At 43.4% G+C, this 12,982-nt stretch overlaps 1 protein-coding gene across 7 annotated transcripts in view; it reads right to left on the bottom strand.

The window, feature by feature from the left end:
- LOC140728834 (nipped-B-like protein) overlaps nucleotides 1-12,982 on the bottom strand; it is a 499,555-nt gene that overhangs the window by 199,185 nt on the left and 287,388 nt on the right. For all 7 annotated transcript variants that reach the window (XM_073047823.1, XM_073047821.1, XM_073047826.1 and 4 more), the window contains 2 exons: nucleotides 5,328-5,476; nucleotides 3,854-3,934 (listed from right to left, as the gene is read on the bottom strand). In XM_073047823.1, the coding sequence (XP_072903924.1) occupies nucleotides 3,854-3,934; nucleotides 5,328-5,476 (230 nt within the window). The remainder of the gene's footprint in view (nucleotides 1-3,853; nucleotides 3,935-5,327; nucleotides 5,477-12,982) is intronic.

Genomic DNA, 12,982 nt, shown 5'->3' with positions numbered 1-12,982 from the left:
GATCAACCATGATCATACTGAATGGCGGTGCAGGCTCGAAGGGCCGAATGGCCTACTCCTGCACCTATTTTCTATGTTTCTATGACTTCAGGAGGGCACGGAGCGACCACTCTCCTTTGGACATCGACGGCTCCTCAGTAGAGATTGTTAAGAGCACCAGAATTCTTGGGGCTCACCTGGCGGAGAATCTCACCTGATCCCTCAACACCAGCTCCATAGCAAAGAAAGCCCAGCAGCGTCTCTGCCTTCTGCGAAGGCTGAGGAAAGTCCATCTCCCACCCCCCCCCCCCCCCCATCCCCATCACATTCTACAGAGGTTGTACTGAGAACATACTGAGAAGCTGCATTACTGCCTGGTACGGAAATTGCACCGTACTGGATCGCAAGACCCTGCAGCAGTTAGTGAGGTCAGCTGAGAAGATCATCGGGGTCTCTCTTCCCACCATTACTGACATTTACACTACACACTGCATCTGCAAAGCAAACAGCATTATGAAGAACCCCACGTACCCCTCATACAAACTCTTCTCCCTCCTGCCATCTGGGAAAAGGCACTGAAGCATTCGGGCTCTCACGACCAAACTACGTTAACAGTTTCTTCCCCCAAGCCATCAGGCTCCTCAATACCCAGAGCCTGGACTGACACCAACTTACTGCCCTCTATTGTGCCTGTTGTCTTGTTTACTTTTAATTATAATGCCTGAACTGTTTTGTGCACTTTATGCAGTCCTGGGTAGGTCTGTAGTCTAGTGTAGTTTTTTTCTGTGCTGTTTTTATGTAGTTCAGTCTAGTTTTTGTACTGTTTCATGTAGCACCATGGTCCTGAAAAATGTTCTCTCGTTTTTACTGCGTACTGTACCAGCAGTTATGGTCAAAATGACAATAAAAGGTGACTTCACTTGACTCTCAAGTTGGGATCTCTACTCATTGATTAAAGAAACTTTCCTGAATACATTGACAAACTCTTTCCCATCCAGTTCTTTTGCTTTATGTGAGTCCCAGTCAATCTGTGTATAGTTAAAATCATCTACTATCACAGCTTTATATTTCTTGTAGCAATCTGAGATCTCTTTACAAATTTGCTCCCGTAGATCATGGAGATACCGGGAGGCCAAACTTTTCTTATTCCACAGTTCCACCTGGATAACCTCAATAGACGAGCCCTCCAGTCTGAGCACTGCCATGACATTTTCCCTGACTAGTAGTGCCATTTCTTCCCCTTTGATATCCCCTCCTCAATCGTGTTGAAAACCCTCCCTCCTGTAATCAAGTCTCATTAATGGCTACATCATAATTCCACGTTCGGGTCCATGTTCCAAGTTCACCTGCCTAACTGTGTAGGGTAATGTAACTGGGAGAAATGTACATAATTCACAACCACTGACACTGAGTGATGATGTGATGACGTTGTTACATAAAGATCTTTAGCACGCTTTTGTGTGTAGGTTTTGGAGTTCAATAAAACGTGGTAACAGGTTTCATTAAACATAAAACGCCTCCCTTTGTTTTATTTGCAAAAACCTACATTGGTGACCCTGATGCTCTAAGACAGGGGTGTCAAACTCATTTTAGGTCATGGGCCAGATTGAGCAAAATGCAGCTTCATGCGGGCAGGATCAGTTGGACGCATGCGAACGCAGCTTTCGTTGCCTCCGTTTTTTCAGCCTTCTCTCATGTGTCTCAGTCTCTGCTATAACTACAAGGTGTTTCACTTTACAAATTCCGTTTCTTATGAAGAAGACTGCCGAGCAAGACTGCCGAATAAACACTAAAAACCCTGAAAACCTGGTACCTGAATAAACTCAGCATTAGCCATATCATACGCCATAGGCGCTTCGATTACTGAGGCCAGCTTTAATAGTAATTAGATATTATCTCGCGGGCCAAAGATAATTCCACCGCGGGCCGGATTTGGCCTGCGGGCCTTGAGTTTGACATATATGCTCTACGACGATTCCAGAGTTATTGAACATGTTGGCCAATGCAGTGGCTTTGAAACTGCCAGAATTTTGGGAACAAAATGCCGTCGCTGAGTTTGTTCATTCTGCGAGAAATCTCCGTGGATGATATGTAGTCGCATTGCTCAGCAATTCCACGGCTGCGAGAGTGGTGATTCTGCTTGAACACCCGCCTGAACAAGATAAATGCTGATTGCTGTAAACTATAGGTGTCTGAGCGCTCCAAACAGTTGTTCTCTTTACCCAGTCTGGGTGATTCCAGGCCTTTGGAGCTAATGGACCACAAACTGTCTCTCCTGGGAAATCGCTAACCTTGTTTTATTTTTAACGAACTCTTCATGCAGCAAATGACTTATCAAATTCGCAATGTCCAGATAAGACCGTGTCATATCTGCCTCCACCACAGTCACCAGCAGCCCATTCCACATAATCACCACACTCTGCATAAGAAACTTCCCTGACATCTCCTCCGTACCTACTTCCAAGCACCTTAAAACCGTGCCCTCTTGTGTTAGCCATTTCAGCCCTGGGAAAAAGCCCTTGACTATCTACACGACCTATGCCTCTTATCAATGCCTCTAAATTGGATTTTAGCTTCCTGAATGTTGCCCATGCTTCCTTACCTTCTTGACTAAACTCACCACCTCTCTCAAATTCCAAGGTTCCCTTGTCCATTTTCTCTCTCCTTACTTGAACGTACCAGTCCTGGTTTCTGTGCAGTTGGTCTTTAAACATTCTCCACATTGAAGATGTGGATTTGCCCATAAACAGCTGTTCCCAATTAACTCTCCCTATGATGCATCATCAATAACTCTAGGAGACTGGAAGTGAACAATAGGCTTTTATTAACAGCGAAAAGGGAGCACAACATGTCGAAGACTGAGGGAGGAGCAGTGCCCCAATCACCTTTATACAGGGGTCTGTGGGAGGAGCCACAGGAGCAGTCAGCAGAGGGGCGTGTCCAGACAGGTATGCATAGCTTACCACACCCCAGTTCCTACCTAATCCTTTTGTACTTTATCCTGCTCCAATTTAATACTCTCCTATAAGGTCCATATGGAATCTTTCTATCTTAAAACTTAAGGAGCTGTGGTCACCTTTCCCTAACTGTTCTCCCACTGAAAGTTCAATCACCTGGCCAGGCTCATTTCCCCCACCAGGTTCAGTACGGCCCCTTTTCTTGTTGGACCATATACATATTGATTTAAGAAACCCTCCTGGATGCACCCAATTAACTCTACCCCATCTAAGCCTCTTGCACTAAGAAGGTCTCAGTCTACATTAGGGATGACAAAGTCACCCAAGACAACAACTCTGTTATTTTTACACCTTTCCCCCAACTACCTGTATATCTGTTGCCCAATGCCCAGTGGCTGTTGGAGAGAGTGATTGTACCTTTCTTATTTTTAAATTCTACCCATATACACCAGTAGACCGGTGCCCTCTGAGTGCAAGTGTGATATTGCACCCCCCCCATTAATAGTGCAACTCACTACCACCAAGGACCATCCCCACCCCTTTACCTCCTTCCCTCTCTTTTTCAAAAAACCTTGAAACCCTGGAACATTAGCATCCAGTCCTGACACCACCTCCCCCCCCCCCCCCCCCAACAATCAAGACTTTGTTATGGCCAAAACATGGAGTCATAGAGCACTGCAGCACAGAAACAGGCCCTATAGCTCATCTTAGTCTGTGCCAGTCTGCTCTTCAGCATAGTTCTCCCTCGCAAACCAGAGAACTCTTATAACCATCACCAAGTCAGAAGGAGTGCAATAGTTTTAGTCAAGTCACCAACATGCTGTCAAGGGCAACTAGTGATGGAACTGAATGCTAGTCTCAATGGTGATGCAACATCCTGCAAAATGATTAAAAATATTTCAAGTAATTATACTTACAGCTGTCACCAGCTTGATACCGCACAACTGCAACTCACTGACATTTTCCACAAAAAATGGTGTAATCCCCATAGAAGAAACCTAAACAAGAGAAAAAAGTGAACTAAGTACAAAATTTCAGGAGACATGCACAATGATCATAAAGAAGATAGAACATTACAACACAGTACAGGCCCTCAATGTTGTGCAACTTTTTAGCCTGCTCTAATACCAATCAATCCCTTCTCTCCAGCATAGCCCTCCATTTTTCTCTCCATACTTGGAGTTTCACGAATGCAATCTAATTGAAAGAAACATTTTTGAGAAGCTATATATGATTAATGCTGAGATAATGCCTCCTCTTGTGAATCCGGAAATAGGTGGAATGTTCACTGAATGAGTAGGGATGAAATTAAACCTGGGATGAGGAAGAATGTCTTTTCAGAATCAGTTTTATTATTACTGACCTATTTCATGAAATTCATTGTTTTGCGGCAGCAATACAGTGCAAGACACACAATTACTATAATTTATCAAGAAAAAGAAATAGCTGAAAAGATGAATAAGGAGTTTGTGTTCATGAAACGTAAGTACATGTTTGTCTTCTTCACAAATCTGATGGCAGACAAAAAGAAGCTGTTCTTAAGAGTACGTGTCTTCAGGCTCCTGTACCAGCTCAACAATGGTAATGATTCTTTACTGATTTTGAACATGCCTTTGATGATAGGGAGGACTGTCCCCATGGAACTAGCTGAATCTACAACTCTCTGCAGTATCGTGCAATCCGGTGCATTCGGGGATCCATTCTAGCCTGTGATGCAAGCAGTAAGAATGCTCTTCATTCTACATTTGTAGAAATGTTGCAAGAGCGACATTTCAAATCTCCGCAAACTCCTACTAACTGGAACTGCTGGCGTGCCTTCTTTGTGAATGCATCAATATGTTGGGTCGAGAATAGATCCTCAAAGCTGCTCAGCCTTTCCACCATTGACCCCTGAATGAGGACTGATGTGCATCTCCCAACTTCTTCCTGAACTTCACTATCAATTGCTGGGTCTTGCTGACATTGAGTACAAGATTGTTATTGCAGCACCATTAAACCAGTGGGGAGGGAGAGTGGGAGGATTGGGCAGAGGGGAAGGAAGGAAGGATGTCTATAGTGGACATGATGATTTAACCTCATGTTGAGGATTTGTATTACTAGACTAGAAAAATAGAGGGCTATGGGTAACCCTAGATAATTTCTAACGTAAGGACATGATCAGCACAGCTTTGTGGGTCGAAGGGCCTGTATTGTGCTGTAGGGTTTCTATGTTTCCAAGGCTAGTTATACTGTCACTCAAAACTACATCTAAAGGAAAGGAAGCTCTAAATTATACTAAATACTTCTTTTCTTGGGAAAGAAAATTTGTCCCAAATTAAAGTCAAAGGAAGAAAAGCCTGTAACCAAGGAGTAGCATGTCATATACACAATGATGGCTCAGTTAACAGTTACCTGAAGGATTGTGGTATCAGTGAGCAGCTGTATCTCCAGTAGTTCTGCCATGTTGGAGACAATGTCACACACCCTGTTGTACAGCATGACTATTACCCTCTGTTTATGGCTGGAGTACTTTGCTCGTTTGGCTCTTGAACTGCCGCCTTCTGGAAGAAACAAAGTGATCCAGCTTACAATCAATACCAATAAGAACAAAAGAATGAATTGCAGTGAAATCCACTCAACTCTTTATCTGTTCTATCATATACAATAATGCTGTCTACACAGTAGCCTAGCATCAAGTGTAACACTTTACAGGGCCAGCAATTAGAAGATCCTGGTTTGATTCCTGCTGCTGTCTGTGAGGCATTTCTATGTTCTCCCAATGACAGCTAGGGTTTCTCAGTCTGCCCACCTTCTAAACAACATTCTAAAGTGTTAGGGTTAGTAAGTAGTGGGCATGACATGTTGGTGCCGAAAGCATGGTGATATTTGTGGGTTTACTCCCAGCACATTCGGACAGTATTGCTCATCAACACACACAATTCTTTCCACTGTGTTTTAATGTCCATGAGACAAATAAAGCTAATTTTTTAAAAAAATATGCTTTATGCTGTGAATTGTTATAATTTCTTCTTCATTCTCAAATCCTTTCCTTGAAGTCATTTAATAGCCCAAAATCTCAGCCTTGAACATTAATGGTACTCCAAAATAGAGAACTCTAAAATGTACACAATCCTCTGGATTAGCGCTAAATAGTGATCCTTTATCCCACAACATTCTATCATTGCTTCCTCCTCTATCAGCAAAACCCTCTGTTGGTCCCCACCTTAATTTAGTGAGCCACATATATAGTAAATGATTAACAAATGTCACTGCTCTGAAACATGAACTCAGTTATTTTCTCCAAAGATAACTGTACTGGAGAAATTACTTCCACCACTTTATCAGATCAGGCACTGTAGTTTGTCACCACCCTGTGAGTGAAAAGAATGCCCTCAAATCATCTTATTTCTCAACTAAAACCAATGAACTATAGCTTTAGATGTCACCATTATGGGGAAAAATGTATCACTATCCATACAAACTATGCATCTCACAATTTTGCATACTTTTACTAGGTCACTGCACAAACTCTTCTACCCCAAGTATAAACAAACCCAGCCTGTCTACTATCCTTAGAGAAACTATTCCACCCAAAGCAACATTCTGATCAATCTCCTATATATACCCATTCCAATACAATCACATCCTTCCTACAATGTGTTACCAGAACTGCAAACTATATTCCAATCATGACGTAACCAAAGTGCTTAATGCTGTGCCATGAATGCTGTTATTTTTCTGTGCCCCAGCTACTCAAAGCCAGCGTCTCTCATCTCCCCGGGGCCCTGCCATACACGGTCTAAATCAGGATTAAATTCCATTGGTTCTCCAACTCAGCATTTGATCAAGATCATTCTGTAACCTTAGATTAGCCATGCTATCATTTGTGCCATTTGCAAACCATAAAAACAAAAGATATTGGAGCAGAATTAAACAATTCTGCCCATTATGACTGCTCTGCCATTTGACCACAGGGTCAGAAGTACAACACAGAAACAGGACCTTCGCCCACATCTAGTTCATGTCAAAACCATTTAAACTACCCACTCCTATTGATCTGCACCAGGACCACAGCCCTCCATATCCCTACTATCCATGTACCTATGGAAACTTCTATTAAACTTTGAAATCGAGCTCGCATGCACCACTTGCACTAGCAGCTCATCCCACACTCTCACAACCCTCTGACTGAAGAGGTTTCTCCTCATGTTCTCCTTAAACCACACCTTTCACCCTCAACCCACGACCTCTGGTTGTAGTCCTACCCAACATCAGTGGGAATAGCCTGCTTGCATTAACCTTATCAATACCCCTCATAATTTTGGATACCTCTATCAAATCTCCTCTCAATCTTCCATGTCCTAACATATTCAATCTTTCCTTATAACTCAGGCCCTCAAGACCCAGCAACATCCTTTACATTTTCTCTGTACTCTTTGCTGTAGGTAGGGGACCAAAACTGCACACAATACTCCAGATTAGGCCTCACCAATGTCTTATCCATCTTCAATATAATACCTTGCCTCCTGTACGCAATACTTTGATTTATGTGCCAAAGATTACTTTAAAACCCTATCTACCTGTGATGCCAATTTCAACAAGTTATGGACTTGTATTCCCAGATCCCTTTGTTCTTCTACACTCCTCAGTGTCATACCATTCATTGTGTAAGACTCCCCCCCCCACCCCAGTTGATCTTAATGAAGTAGAACACCATGCACTTGTGTGTATTAAATTCCAGCAGGGTTCAGATCCCACTACAAGCTCAGAAAGTCTCCCTTGCTGCACACCACAAGTCACAGGCTTCCAATCAGAGAGGAGATTATCTACCACCACTGGCTTCTCCCACGAGGCCAAAGTCTAATCCAGTTTACTACTTTATCCTGAATGCAGAGCGACTGAACCTTCTTGACCAACCTCCCATGCGGGATCTTGTCAAATGCCTTGCTAAAGTCCACGTATACAACATCCACTGCCTTGCCTACCACACACAAAACCATGCTAATCAGTCCATGTCTATCCAAATACTTACATATATCTGGTACCTAGAATATCTTCCAAAAACTTTCCCACTACTGTACTCACCAGCCCCTAGTTTGCTGGTGTATTTTTAGAACATTTCTTGAACAGCAGAACTATGTTGGCTATCCTCCAATCCTCTGGTACATCTCTGTTGCTGAGAATGTTTGAAATATCTCTACTAATTTAAACTAGAATTGTTGGGGGGGGGGGGGGGGTGGGAACCAAACTGAAGAGACTGGAGAAGAGGAGGTTAGCTCACAAATAGAGAAAGCTTGTAGACAGTGCGAGAGGGAGGATAGGCAGGTGATAGAGAAGGGACACGCTCAGACCGAAGGCTTGAGATGTGTCTATTTTAACGCAAGGAGTGTTGTGAACAAAGCGGATGAGCTTGGAGTGTGGATCAGTACTTGGAGATATGATGTGGTGGCCATTACAGAGATTTGGATGGCTCAGGGACAGGATTGCTTAGAAAGTACAGCGAGAGAGGCAAAAGAGATGGGGGCATGGCACTGTTGATCAGAGATAGTGTCACAGCTGCAGAAAAGGTACATGGAGGGACTGTCTACAGAGTCTCTGTGGGTGGAGATTAGGAACAGGAAGGGGTCAATAACTTTACTGGGTGTTTTTTATAGGCCGCCTAATAGTAACAGGGATATTGAGGAGCAGATAGGGAAACAGATCCTGGAAAGATGTAATAACAACAGAGTTGTCGTAATGGGAAATTTTAATTTCCCAAATATCGATTGGCATCTCCCTAAAGCAAGAGGTTTAAATGGGGTGGAGTTTGTTAGGTGTGTTCAGGAAGGTTTCTTGACACAGTATGTAGATAATCCTACAAGAGGAGAGGCTGTACTTGATTTGGTATTGGGAAATGAAGCTTATAAGGCTACTAGGAAGGAGCTTAAGAAGGAAATTAGAAGAGCCAGAAGGGACCATGAGAAGGCCTTGGTGGGTAGAATTAAGGAAAACTCCAAGGCATTCTACAAGTATGTGAAGAACAAGAGGATAAGATGTGAAAGAATAGGACCTATCAAATGTGACAGTGGGAAAGTGTGTATGGAACCGGAGGAAACAGCAGAAGTACTTAATGAATACTTCAGTATTCACTATGGAAAAGGATCTTAGTGATTGTAGTGATGACTTGCAGCAGACTGAAAAGCTTGAACATGTAAATATAAAGAAAGAGGATGTGCTGGAACATTTGGAAAGCATCAAGTTGGATATGTTGCCGGGACCGGACAAAATGTACCCCCAGGCTACTGTGGGAGGCGAGGGAGGAAATTGCTGAGCCTCTGGCGATGATCTTTGCATCATCAATGGGGACGGGACAGGTTCCAGAGGATTGGAGGGTTGTGGATGTTGTTCCCTTATTCAAGAAAGGGAGTAGAGATAGCCCAGCAAATTATAGACCAGTGAGTCTTACTTCAGTGGTTGGTAAGTTGAGGGAGAAGATCCTGAGAGGCAGGATTTATGAACATTTAGAAAGGTACTGTATAATATGATTAGGAGTAGTCAGCATGGCTTTGTAAAGGGCAGGATGTGCTTTACGAGAGAGTTTGAATTTTTTGAGGATGTGACTAAACACATTGATGAAGGAAGAGCAGTAAATGTATATGGATTTCAGCAAGGCATTTGATAAGGTACCCCTTGCAAGGTTTACTGAGAAAGTAAAGAGGCATGGAATCTGAGGGGACATTGCTTTGTGGATCAAGAACTGGCTTGCCCACAGAAGGCAAAGAGTGGTAGTAGACAGGTCATATTCTGCATGGAGGTTGGTTACCAGTGGAGTGCCTCAGGGACACTTACTCTTCATGATTTTTATAAATGACCTGGATGAGGAAGTGGAGAGATGGGTTAGTAAGTTTACTGATGACACAAAGGTTGGAAGGTGTTGTGGATAGTGTGGAGGGCTGTCAGAGGTTACAGCAGGACATTGATAGGATGCAATACCTGGCTGAGAAGTGGCAGATGGAGTTCAACCCAGATAAGTGCAATGTGGTTCATTTTGGTAGGTCAAATATGATGGCAGAATATACTATTAATGATAAGACTCTTGGCAGTGTGGAGGATCAGTGGGATCTTGGGGTCCATGTCCATAGGACTCTCAAAGCAGCTGTGCAGGTTGACTCTGTGGTTAAGAAGGCGTATGGGTGAACTGGCCTTCATCAATCGTGGGATTGAGCTTAGTAGCCAAGAGGTAATGTTGCAGTTCTACAGGACTCTGATCAGACCCCACTTGGAGCACTGTGCTCAGTTCTGGTCACCACTCTACAGGAATGATGTGGAAGCCACAGAAAGGGTGCAGAGGAGAGTTACAAGGATGTTGCCTGGATTGAGGAGCATGCATTATGAGAATAGGTTGAGTGAACGCGGCCTTTTCTCCTTGGAGCGACGGAGGATGAGAGGTGACCTGATAGAGGTGTACAAGATGTTGAGAGGCGCTGATCTTGTGGATAGTCAAGAGGCTTTTTCCCCAGGGCTGAAATGGTTGCCACAAAAGGACACAGGTTTAAGGTGCGTGGGAGTAGGTACAGAGCAGATGTCAAGGGTAAGTTTTTTTTTACTCAGAGTGGTGTGTGCGTGGAATGGGCTGCCAGCGACTGTGGTGGAGGCGGAAACAATAGGGTCTTTTAAGAGGCTTTTAGATAGGTACATGGAGCTTAGTAAAATAGAGGGCTACAGGTAACCCTAGTAATTTTTAAGGTAGGGACGTGTTCAGCACAATTTTGTGGGCCAAAGGGCCTGTATTGTGCTGTAGGTTTTCTATGTTTCTAGGGCCCCGGCATTTTCTGCACTTACCTCCCGTAGGGTTGGAAGGAACACCGGCAGGCCCTGATTTGCTTCAGGGTAGCAAACACCTCCTCCTCTGTAACCTGTATAGTATCCATGGATCACTTTACTTCACTTCTACAGAATATTAGAAATAGGAGCAGGAGTAGGCCATGTGGCCAATCAAGCCTGCTCTGCCATTCAATAAGATCATGGCTAATCTGGCCATGGACTCATCTCCACCTATCTGCCTTTCCCCATAACTCTCAATTCCCCTAGTATGCAAAAATCTATCCAATCTTGTCTTAAATATATTTACTGAGGTAGCCTCTACTGCTCATTAGGCAGAGAATTCTATAGATTCACCACTCTCTGGGAAAAGCACTTACTGCTCATCTCCATTCTAAATCTACTTCCCCAAATATTCCGGCTCTGTCCCCTAGTTCTAGTCTCACCTACCAATTGAAACAACTTTCTTATCTTCACTTTAATAGATTCTCTGTTGTCTCCCAAGTAAATACAGATGCAAAAATCGCATTTTAGAACTCCCCCATCTGTTTTAGCACCACACTTGGATTACCATTCTGGTCTTCCAGTGGACCAATTCTGTCCCTTGCAATCAAACATCTGTAGAAACCCTTAGGATTCTCTTTCACCTTATCTGCTAGAGCAAATTCCTGCTTTCTTTTGGCCTTCCTTGTTTCTTAACTGCTCTCTTGCATTTCTTATTCTCCATGAGCACCTCATTTATTCCTACTTGCCCACACTTGCTAGGACCCCTTTCTCTCATAACCAGGACCTCAATATCTTTTGAAAACCAAGGTTCCCTACTCTACTTGTCTTTAGCTTTTATTCTGACAAGCATACACAAGCTTTGTACTCTCAAAATTTCACTTTTGGAGGCTCCCACTTTCCAAGTACACCTTTGCCTGAAAACAGCCCTTCCCAATCCACACTTGCCAGATCATTTCTGATCCCATCAAAATTGGCTTTTCTCCAATTCAGAATCTCAACCCACCGACCATATAACAATTACAGCATGGAAACAGGCCATCTCAGCCCTTCTAGTCTGTGCCAAACGCTTACTCTCACCTAGTCCCACCAACCTGCACTCAGCCCATAACCCTCCATTCCTTTCCTGTCCATATACCTATCCAATTTTACTTTTAATGACAATATCGAACCTGCCTCTACCATTTCTACTGGAAGCTCGTACCACACAGCTACCACTCTCTGAGTAAAGAAGTTCCCCCTCATGTTACTCTAAACTCTTGCCCCCAACTCTCAACTCATGTCCTCTGTTTGAATCTCCCCTTCTCTCAATGGAAAAAGCCTATCCACGTCAACTCTATCTATCCCCCTCATAATTTTAAATACCTCTATCAAGTCCCCCCCTCAACCTTCTACGCTCCAAAGAATAAAGACCTAACTTGTTCAACCATTCTCTGTAACTTAGGTGCTGAAACCCAGGTAACCTTCTAGTAAACCTGTACTCTCTCTAATTTGTTGACATCTTTCCTATAATTCGGTGACCAGAACTGCACACAATACTCCAAATTTGACCTTACCAATGCCTTGTACAATTTTAACATTACATCCCAACTCCTATACTCAATGCTCTGATTTATAAAGGGCAGCATACCAAAAGCTTTCTTCACCTGAGATGGAATCCACATAAGATTCCATCTTCAGGGAACTATGCACCATTATTCCTAGATCACTCTGTTCCACTGCATTCCTCAATGCCCTAACATTTACCATGTATGTCTTACTTTGATTAGTCCTACCAAAATGTAGCATTTCACAGTTATCAGCATTAAATTCCATCTGCCATCTTTCAGCCCACTCTTCTAACTGGCCTAAATCTTTCTGCAAGCTTTGAAAAGCTACTTCATAGAGCAGTCCTATCTTATTGCATACAGGTAGTCCCTGAGTTACGAATGTCCGACTTACAAACAACTCGTACTGATGAACCGAGGAAGGAGAACGCTGTCCGCCAATTTAAGTCATCATTGACACTGTGTTCAGTGTGTAACTTTGTATTTCGCTTGAATTTTTCTTAGCAAGATTCACCCTGACCCCGCCCCCCTTTACCAGTCGGCTGGTGGCGCAGTGAGATCAGTGCTGGGCTCGAGAATGGAGATTCCCGACTTCGATCCAGTGACAGACCGCCTCCGAGTGCGTTCTCCATTCATGCTGGGTTGATATTGCGCTTGCAACTCGACCTCGTAAAAAAAAATCACCTCCACCTCCGGTTTAAATTCCCACATGGAATA

This window comes from Hemitrygon akajei, chromosome 6, assembly GCF_048418815.1.
Source record: "Hemitrygon akajei chromosome 6, sHemAka1.3, whole genome shotgun sequence".
Classification (NCBI taxonomy): domain Eukaryota; kingdom Metazoa; phylum Chordata; class Chondrichthyes; order Myliobatiformes; family Dasyatidae; genus Hemitrygon; species Hemitrygon akajei.
The sequence above is the reverse complement of the archived record's forward strand: the minus strand, read 5'-3'. Positions and strand labels throughout refer to the sequence as shown.